The sequence below is a fragment of the Sardina pilchardus genome, chromosome 16 (assembly GCF_963854185.1).
Source record: "Sardina pilchardus chromosome 16, fSarPil1.1, whole genome shotgun sequence".
Classification (NCBI taxonomy): Eukaryota; Metazoa; Chordata; class Actinopteri; order Clupeiformes; family Clupeidae; genus Sardina; species Sardina pilchardus.
In genome coordinates, this window is record NC_085009.1 from 8073896 (window position 1) to 8085031 (window position 11136).

The 11136-nt window shown below is 39.0% G+C and overlaps 1 protein-coding gene across 1 annotated transcript; it reads right to left on the reverse strand.

The window, feature by feature from the left end:
- Window positions 1-1516: 1516 nt before the first annotated feature.
- Window positions 1517-10883, reverse strand: LOC134060513 (erythroid membrane-associated protein-like). The gene is made up of 5 exons (XM_062517242.1): window positions 10838-10883; window positions 10520-10747; window positions 9423-9485; window positions 4236-4271; window positions 1517-2067 (listed from the first exon to the last, which is right to left on the reverse strand). Exons 1-5 carry the CDS (start codon window positions 10881-10883, stop codon window positions 1517-1519), a joined length of 924 nt encoding a protein of 307 aa, XP_062373226.1.
- Between the last annotated feature and the right edge of the window lie 253 nt (window positions 10884-11136).

The window sequence follows — 11136 nt, forward strand, 5'->3', positions numbered from 1 at the left end:
TCATTTCTAGCAGTTATGTTAAAAATGTTAACAATGCTAACTATGCTAACAATGCTAACTAGGTTGATTAGCTATCTTAGCTAATCATTGCTAGCAGCTATGCTAAAAATGCTAACAATGCTAACAAATGCTAACTATGCTAACCATGCTAACTAGCTAACTTGCTACTGAGGACTTCTATTGAAACATTTGTTGATGGGGTATCCATGGCTGCCACTATCAGGAATAAAGAAGTTACTGTAGTAAAATCGTGTTGGTTGCTATGGAAACGGTCATAAACGCTTTGGTTGCTATGTTGGTTGCTTGGTACATGGAGGTGTCATGTAGTTGACTGTAGGCATAGTTGATGATAACTGACAGTTGGAATGGTTGAACAGTTAAATAGTTGAGTAGTTTCAATGGTTAAATGATTTAATAGTGTATTATTGCAGTGAGGACTTTTATTTTGAAACAGTTGTGGAAAGAGGAAACAGTTTAACAGGATATGTAGTCTTCACAGAGAGATTGTATGCTTAAAGCCTGAGAGAGAGAGGGCTACTGCAGGTGGGGCTGGCCACCTGGCATAAGATTCTAATTGCTTAACGACCCGATTGTGATGTCATAGAGGCCAATGTTAAGTCTATGGGGAAATTTTTAATAGTTTTTAATTTATAGTTTAAAAAGTATAAAAGTTACAAAGTTGAATACATAGCAGCCTTCTCCTATTGAAGACCTACGTTACAACGTTTAAAAGAAGTTTCTAAGTTAAACGGTTCAAGAGAAATAGCGAAAGTAAAAAGTGGTAAGCGGAATAATAAGAAGAAGCCTAGGAAGAACAGTACAGTGCATTTTCATGCACTGTAATTAATGGATTGGTTTCACTGTGTACCCTCAACATTCTTGTTTTCTGATCAAGAACTTGTATATTTCTATGGGAGTATGTCTCACCAGTTATTAATATCTCTGCTGAACTTAGTAAAGTGTAGTGCAGCCTGTGGTGTTGTGGTCAGCTAGCTCTAACCACACTCAGAAGCTATGGTAACTGCTTCACTCTGTACACTCCACAGACACATTCATATAGACCTACAGGCTCTTTGCTCAGAGCACTCTATAACATTACAACTTCCACATTTATCAAAATGTATCCTATTCCTATTCCATTAACTAGTACACAGTTAACACTGGCCATATCAACTGACCATGTCAACATGTAATGTAATGTACATTGTTTTGGAAAAAGGTGCCTGGTAAGATTAAATATAAATATAAATATATATATATATATATATATATATATAACTTATCAAAGTGTAAAGTCCCCTCCGCCTGCGGCGTCGGGTCCTTATTACCACTTCGAACGTGCATTATTTTCCTAGAAACGCACGGCGCGTCGTTGATTATCCCTTACACATACATACATAATATATACATATTTTATATATATATATATATATATATATATATATATAAACAGAGAGTTTAAGGTATGTAAAAAACTTCTGGAGTCTGACTTTAAAACACCCATCATCATTCTACATTACTTGATAGGGCAGATATGAACTGAGGAGATGATAAGAGCAGCGGAGTTCTTACCTCCATCATTAAGCCCAGGACAGAAGAATGGGTAAAGTTTCTGAATGAACTTAACATTAGTAAAAGAGTAGAGATGATACCAACAGTCTGCATCATAAAATGAGACCAGACCTGCCTCATAATCCACAAACACCCCCACCCTCTGGAGCTTGTCTTTCAGGGAGAGGGGAACAGAGGGACTAGCTAGTGCTACATAAGTCCCATTACGCAGCCATATTGTCCAGTATCCATTCCCAGGGCTCAGAGTTATCTTTCCCTTCCTGGTAATGGACTCTCTGGCCACCCCTAAGTCCCAAGCAGTCTTCCCCTTAACCTGAACCTCATAGTAGAATTTACCAGTGGAAAAGCCCTGTTTTCCCAAGACATTTACAACAGGACTGAACCTTTTGGGGTTGTCAGGGACGTTCTGTTTTGTGTCGCCAAGTCTCACTTGTTTCCCATCAGCAGACAGGATGAGAGAGGCATGTGCGATGTCAGGATCCAGAGTCACATCCACTAAGACAAAAAAATACATGGCCGCTGAAAATATATTTTGTCTGAAAACAAATTGATACATCCTACAATAAATATTTGTAAGAAATGTTTAAATATAGAAATAAGATTATAGTGTAAAGTTGAACACTTAACCCTTAAACAGGCAATGTGCACTACGAGATACATACTTTTTAACATCCTGTATGGGGCCACAATATATATTTTTTTCAAATCAAGTTATTGGTTATCAAAAGTCTTGTCTGTTATCAGTATCTAGGTCACATGACTTGGTTCAGGTTATCAGTCATTGTTTCGTCAGCCTGATCAGAAATCAAAATGGCCACCAGTGCTGGAGCACAGGCTGACCATGAGATGAGTAATTATGTATAAAACATAATTATTTTCAATAAAACAACCATATTAACTATTATAACTGATTATAACTATAGTCTAAATATATTTATGAAGGGAAATAAAGCCTATTATGCTCATGGTGTTAGTTTAGCAACTTTGAAATGTATGTATCCCACAAGATACGTTGCCAGATTAGCGGTATAACATGTGGTCAATGTGTAATATTGTGTATTCTATGTGGTATTGAAAATTTTGTTTCAGACAGGAAGAAAAACTAATTTACACTGCAAAAACAAATGTTTTCAGGTACAGGTATGTACATTATGACAGTATAACCATATATATATGCCCACAGGGTATCACAGTTAGCTCATTTTATAGCAACATATGGACGAGTATGAGAGTGATAGAGAACCCTAACCCTGAAGGCTCTTTAGACTCAGGCAGTAGTGATGAGGATGAAGATGAGGAAGCAATTATCAGGCAGAATGAGGAATTAGAAAAGGAGGATAGTTCTGATGGGGGGGGGGGGGGGGGGGGGGGGGGTGGTGGGCATTGGAACAAACGCCCAAAAAAGCTAAGGAATTTAGGTGACAGTGCCTTCATCGATGGACACTTGGTCACAAATTTTGTGAGCAGGCAAACCATCTTAACCAATATGCTGCCCCTTATTGGTCTGGATAGCTTCCTAAAACTGTGACTTTCCCTAGTCATATACTCAACACAGCACTGTTAGAGTGTGTATAGGCTATACCTTGCTGATATCTTGCAGATTTGGCAGATTAACGTCACCCTGTAAATTCAGAGTCCTCGCGAGAGCACACTTTGAATTGTGTCTGCAACAGACTCTGGCAATGAGTAATGATGCACATTATTTTTGTCCCTTGCATTGCGGGGAAGCAATCACATCGGTGTATCTGATATAGGCGGCCCAGAGGCGAGCTAAACAGATGACGACAGAGCTGCAACATTGGAAGTCAGTAAACATTGGTCATAGTGATATCCGATTGCGTCAAAGTCCGGAATCAGTCAGAGTAAACATTGGTCGTAGTGTTATCCAATTGTGTGCAGTGAAATGTTTAAATGCATGCTTGGTGCCGTCCCTCGAGTTAGGCCATTACATTATTCGTGGCCAGATCCTTAACCTTTCTAAATTGCCAGGGTCTGGATTTTCCAGGCTAGATTAGTGTACACAAATACTGACAAAGTAGATAAGATTTCTGATGTTGACTGTTTATAGAGGAAATGTGGAGCATTGTGATCATCAGGATTAAAAAAAAAAAAAAAAAAAAAGAATTTTTCAAAAATTTCGGAATTTTTTATTTTATTTTATTTTTTTTACGAATTTTGCTATTCTACTTTGAAGAGCTTCATAAAAAAAATATATAATTAATTTTAAAAATAATATTTGTTAAATAAATGGCTAAGAAAATAAAGCTTGTATCAGTTATGTTTATTAAATAAAACATTAAAATGTTTACCATTTTGATTTTTTTCGTACCTTAATAGGGCAACGTATCCTGGGAGATACAACTCATAAAATCCAAAATATACAAAATATTTTCAAAATGAGTATGGGAATGATTTCCTTAGGTGCAAATGAGACAAAAAATAACATGAAATGATTTTTTTCAACTCATTTTTCACTTCTGCCTGTTTAAGAAATTCACTCTTAACAAGATAAATGATCTAACACTACTAAATCTTTTTTAGATTTAGATCTTTTTTTTTTATCTTAGATAAAATAAAATAATTTGCAGTGCATGCCTCTGTCTTCTGTTCAGAACATGATGATTACACATGTAAACAGTTGATTGTCATAGTTTAAAAAGTACCTGCATGACTTTTAATTCTCTTCATGTCATGTGATTCTGTGAATGAATAAGAATAATTTAATGAAGTCAAAGACTAATTTTCTGTAGGATTGAGATAGTTGGATTAGAGAGAAGACAAAGTGCAGAACAAATAAAAAGATGCTTTTTCAAATGCACTGGACCAGTAGCCTGACTCTCGCCAGACCCTTGTAGTTCCGCCATGCTCCACCAGAGGCGTTTCGCTGAGCTCCACACAAGGGTCTGGACGCGAGGGCAATCCAAACCCCTGCCAGTGATCAAAAAATGAGCAACCAATCAGGAGCGCCGAAGCGAGTGTTTGATTCAAATAACAATGGCGGCACGCAGTGAGGAGTCTTGTGCTGACATTGATTCTGCTATTTCAACCGTTTTGTTGAATCTATCGAGTATTCATTCTTTAAAAGATTAACAGAGAATAGTTTTGAAGACATTTATTGGTGGCAAGGATGTTTTTACTCTTCTACCGACCGGGTTTGGCAAGAGCTTGAAGAAGCCTAGCACGTCATTCAAGACAACAGGCAAGTGGTTTATCAAATCACATGCGAGGATGTTTTACAAGGACCCGCCTTCATAAATACATCTCCTATCGAGAAGTCCCAGATCCTTGTGTGAAGCAGACAGCGAACTACAGGATCTGGCGAAAGTCAGGTTACTGGACCAGGGGCATTGGTTTGATTTAGAAAGTGGTGAAGTACCTGAATCATCACTTACTATATACAGTAACTTATGAAATGGTAAGACATACTGTAGAGAGACATACTGTAATCAGAAATGTGGTATGGACATGTCCCTACCATCCCAACCATAACTTATGAAATGGTAAGACATACTGTAGAGAGACATACTGTAATCAGAAATGTGGTATGGACATGTCCCTACCATCCCAACCATAACTTACAACCAAGTAAGGCCTAGTTGACTTCTGGCATCCTTTGATATTGAACAGGACTTCACAGAATCAGGGATCATCAGTCTTTATACACCGTCACTGAGGAGTTTCACTCAACTAAAAAGCTGTTACAATATTAATAATAACATTTTCAACACATACTGGACCCTTTTTTGACCTTCATTTACATTTTCTTATTCTGCTTATTTGCTGTATGCTTTTTCCCACTTAAAAGCCTCTCCTTCTTTCTTCATATCACATTTTTGACAACAGTCTATATCAGACTACTCTTTATTTTCAAATTATTGTCTAGTCTTAAGACACTCTTAGCCATAACGAGAACTATGGAGCAAATGTAGATCTACCAGTGTTTTCACGCCGTTCTTAAGTTATGATGGTCTCAGGAAACGGTCGACAAATCTTAAGACGTTTGTAAGAGGGATTTTATGACCATCTACAATGCTTTCGGGGAACTCAGCCCTGAACTGACTGCATCCATGGACTGATTATATGAGTCACCCAAGACCTGGTCACTGTGCTGCTAATTGCATCTCCTGCGTCCTTTCATCATCTGGTTCAGCCCCAGAGAGATTCAACATGAGTGGTATTTCAAGTTTTTGCGATTATACTGAGTATTAATGTAATGTATTCATGTTTGCCCTTTAATTGATCTGTCTGATATGGGCAGTAGTCTGACGGTTTCATTTCAATCTGAAATATGTTCCATAGTTTAATAGCCCAACTAGTCCCATGTAATCTCTGCTGGGCCTGGGTTAATGCCGGTATATCACAAGTCAGGCCCTGCACAGGGATTTGAACCTGGGTCTCCGAAGTGAAAGGCTGTGATACCTGACACCCCACTGCTGTATTCTATTCTTGGCCTACTGCTTGAATTGAACAAAATCTGTGTTACGTGGCCAAGTTACCCAACAAAGGTCAAACTTCAAGGTCAAATTTCAAATAGTTTTTTTTTGGTCACATGATAATTTAAAAACCTTTGTTATGTGACTTGCAGTTTTTAAAGCCATATCACTGGATGTACTCCTCATCGTTGCCTCTGGTCTACTGTAGGCCTAAAACGGGGTGTTCCTAAACTAGCTATTTTTTTCTAACAACAGCCTGTTCTAAAAACCTAAATGCCTCGTTGTTATGAGTAGGCTATGGCAGTTTTGGGGATAAGGCCTAAACTTAATTTATTTCAAGGAAATTGACATTGCCACAGAACAGTAGAAGGCTGCATTTAAAAAAAAAAAAAAAAAAAAAATTCACCCATCACTTCCAAAAACAGAGGGCAGTCAGGTCAAAGTCCATTTAAACAGGTCAGCCACAAATTAAAAATAAGAAAAATTCTAAAAAAAAAAGTCTTTCCAAGAAAAGGCTCAAAACAAGGGTACACTTACGACACGCGTGGCACAAAGGAGAAATCAGCAAAGGCACTAACATACACATGCTCCTTAAATACCCTGACTCATTAACAATCACAGAGGTACTATCACTCAAACACACAAAAAGAGGAACTCCGAACTTCCAAAAATGACAACAAAAAAAAAGTGGCAAAAAGCTGTAACTGCACCTAGTGGCAAAAAGCTGTAACTGCAACCCAAAAGTCCCTGGGGCCTGACAGCGAGTGTTATTTTAGGGCCTCAAGGGATGCAAATGTGTAGTAATGGGTTCCAGGGTACAAACTAAAGACCTGTTTGGCTTTTAGCTCTGTTTAAATAACTCTCTGGTTTTATTATCCTTACTGGTCCTTTTTAATTTTATTTTCATTTATTTGTTATTTATTTATTTTTCTTGATTTTAGTATTTTCCTATTTTTGACTTTTTTTAATAGCCCCTTTATGTATTTATTTGGCTGTTTATTCATTCTATATTTTATCTCTAGTTTATGAGCATTGTTACCTTTATTCCTGGCTTGTGCCTTGATTGTCATCTTAATGCTTCTGCTGTATATCCTCCCTTTTTTGTTGTCATTTTATCTGTCAAATCTCCCTCCTCTGCCTTTTTGTAAGATAGCTTCACCTGTGAAGCACTTTGGGTCAATGGTTGTTGTTTTAAATGTGCTGTATAGATAAAGTGATGACTTGACTGTACATTCTGACGTTCTATACATTCTGTCTGTCAGGTCACATATTTATATCCAAAATAAATCACACTGGTCAATTTGTTTCCATCTCCTACTCCATTCCCTGCTGCAACTTTCAGAGTGCCTATAGAAAGTCATCATACCCCTTTGAAACAGTTACCTCCGCCAAGGGGGTTATATTTTCATTGGGGTTTGTTTGTCTGTCTGTCTGTCTGTTTGTTAGCAAGATATAACTCAAAAAGTGATGGATGGATTTTTCAATGAAATTTTCAGGGAAGGTCAGAAATGACCCAAGGAAGAAATGATTACATTTTGGGAGTGATCCATATCACCGTCTGGATTCCGGAGGCGTTTATGTTTTTCACTTAGTGGTGCATGTTGCCACGTGGTCGCGATCTGAATAGTGTAGGTTCAAATGTATGACAAGCTCGGAAGAACAATTACAGGCGGAGGTCTGCGCTCTCGGAGTGCTTTTCTAGTTACTTTTTTGTATTACAGCTTGAAAACCCATTTTTTAAAACAATATTTTTCCAGTTTTATTTACAAGTTAAAAACAAAATAAAAATAATGAAAAAAAGAACAGACAACAGTTCTGAAAATCATTTTAAAAATGAAAAACTAGAATAACAGGGTTGGAAAAGTCATCATACCCCTGATTTAATACTTTGTAGAGCTTCCTTTTGATTTCATTACAGCCATCAATCTGTTTGGATATGTCTCTATTAACTTTGCACACCTAGATTGGGGAATATTTGCCCAATCTTCCTTGCAGAATTGTTCAAATTCAGTCAAATTCTGTGGGGAACGGCGATTTTCTATAGGATTTAAGTCAGGGCTCTGACTTGGCCACTCAAGGACATTCACCTTCCTATCTTTAAGCCAATGCTTTGCTCCTTTGGCAGTATGTTTAGGATCAGTGTCGTGTTGGAAGGTGAATGACCTGCCCTTCAGCTGTCTAGCAGAGGGACGCAGTTTTTCCAAGAATTTGGGTGCACCAGAGCCCATTTATGGAGAGCCGGTCCACTTGCTATGAACTCCATTGTACCTGCATTGTACCTGCAGTTACTGTTGCAGTTCCACTAGGGGCGATCACGAGCAAGTGATCAAACAATGGGGGTCTATGGGGCTAGACGGCTAAATTGGTCTGTTTCACCTGATTGTCATTAAAAAAATCGAAGATTGGATTTTAGTTTCTGCAAGCTCGATATGGGTTTTAGGTCGAAAGTTGAATGAACAAATACTCATGGCCCTTTGATTTCTCACAGGGTTGGTCATTGTTGCCCATAACACACTAGCACCCTGCTAATGAATGACGTCATTGACACGTTTGAAAGGCTTTTTAGAGCAATTAAGGGGCTTAAAAATCTAATACTCAGCCGTGTGTATTTTCCTTGACCCCCCTTTCACATGCAATATTCCGATTTCTACAGAAAAAATTATATCCAGAGAAAAATGGATTTGAGGAGAAACTCCATTCATTCTCCACTTGCTCGCGATCGCCCTCTAGTTGCAGTACCATGCGGAAGTATTCAGCGAGTGGTCGTTCTCCCCTTATTAGACATTCTCTGGGTGCACTTGGCAGTGTCCATTTTCCCTTCTATCCTGACCAATTGCCCAGTCCCCACTGAAGGGAAACATCCCCACAACCAAATGTTGCCCCCACCATGCTTCACAGTAGGTATGGTGTGTTTTGGGTGGTGTACTGTGTTTCGTTTACGTCTGGAGTTCAGTCCAAAAAGTTCAAATCTTAGTCTCATCTGACCATACAGTAAAACCTTTTTCCTCATGGTAGCAGAATATTCCAGATGTGTTTTTGTACTGAACTCCAAGCGCTATGTTTGGCGAAAACCAAACACAGCACCACCCAAAACACACCATACCTAATGTGAAGCATGGTAGGGGCAACATTATGTTGTGGGGATGTTTCTCTTCTGCTATCTTGCAAACGTTTAAGGCAGGGCTCATATGAAACATGTTTCGACCAGAGGCAAAGCTACATTTGAAGGAAACTATGTCCTGTTGCTGTATCAGCAGATGAGACCCTTCCACTAAGCAGAACCAGTAGCCTACATTAGCCTTCAGAAACACTAGCTAGCTTTAGACTGTAGTCTCCATACACTGATGATGTGAAATACAATGGGCTGAGCTGAGAAAGTTGACGCTCTGTCCAAAATTGCATGGAAATTGCACTTACCGAGATTGGAAAGATTCAACTGAAGTTCATCCCGCTCACCAGCCAGAAAAAAATACAATAGTTCTGAAAATTAATAAAAAATAGAATAATAGAGTTGGAAAAGTCATCATACCCCTGATTTAATACTGTGTAGAGCTTCCTTTTGATTCATTACAGCCATCAATCTGTTTGGATATGTCTCTACTAGCTTGCACACCTAGATTGGGGAATATTTGCCCAATCTTCCTTGCAGAATTGCTCAAATTCTGGGGGGAACGGCGATGGACTGCTCTCCTCAAGTCAATCCACAGATTTTCTAATCTATAGGATTTAAGTCAGGGCTCTGACTTGGCCACTCAAGGACATTCACCTTCCTACTGTACCTTTAAGCCACTGCTTTGTTCCTTTGGCAGTATGTTTAGGATCAGTGTCGTGTTTGAAGGTGAATGACCTGCCCTTCAGCTGTCTAGCAGAGGGACACAGGTTTTCCTCAAGAATTTGGGTGCACTTGGCAGTGTCCATTTTCCCTTCTATCTTGACCAATTGCCCAGTCCCCACTGAAGGGAAACATCCCCACAACATAATATTGCCCCCACCATGCTTCACAGTAGGTATGGTGTGTTTTGGGTGGTGTACTGTGTTTCGTTAACGTCTGGAGTTCAGTCCAAAAAGTTAAAATCTTAGTCTCATCTGACCATAAAACCTTTTTCCTCATAGTAGCAGAATATTCCAGATGTGTTTTTGTACTGAACTCCAAGCGCTATGTTTGGCGAAAACCAAACACAGTACCACCCAAAACACCATACCTACTGTGAAGCATGGAGCGGGCAACATTATGTTGTGAGGATGTTTATCTTATGCTATCTTGCAAACGTTTAAGGCAAGGCTCATGAAACAGGTTTCGACCAGAGGCAAAGCTACATTTGAAGGAAACTATGTCCTGTTGCTGTATCAGCAGTTGAGGCAGGACGTGACCCCTCCACTAAGCAGAACCACATTAGCCTTGAAAAACACTAGCTAGCTGTAGACTGTAGTCTCCAAAATGATGATGTGAAATACAATGGGCTGAGCTGAGAAAGTTGACGCTCTGTCCAAAATTGCATGGAAAAAGCACTTACCGAGATTGGAAAGATCTGACTGAAGTTCATCCCGCTCACCAGCCATGGCACTGATGTTGGTTTCCAGATCTTTACTCAGTGCGGTGTTTCTTGCCTGTAATTGTGCATTCTCTCTAATCAAGTTGTTAATATGGATCTCTAACTGGTCTTTCTCTTCAGTCAGGTTGTTGTACCTAAACTGTAAATGACACATCAGCCCAAGAAACACCACAGCCAGTTTGTAGGGACCTGAGGAGAACGTCACATATAGTATGAGAATATTTTGCGTAGAACAATAGAATATAAATAGACTAACAGAATGATGTACTATATACTTACGATGATTATGACCCCCAGAACGATCCTGGATCTCACTGTGCTTCATTCTTTGCAGAGAACTTTTCGGAACTGCATTCATGTATATATTTTCTGTGTTGTCGCATGGTCTTATATTAATACTGGAAGAATCTGCATCTTCATAAATGTCGTCAGACATGTTGGTTTCTCTCTGCTATCTGGTCAATGTGGGGTGTGAAGCTGCTGGTCTGTACCAGTAAAGAGGGACTGAGGGAGTATTTAACTGTGCTGCAGCGTATGTCTAATATCTAAAGAGGAAGTCACAAGTGTACAGCAAAGGA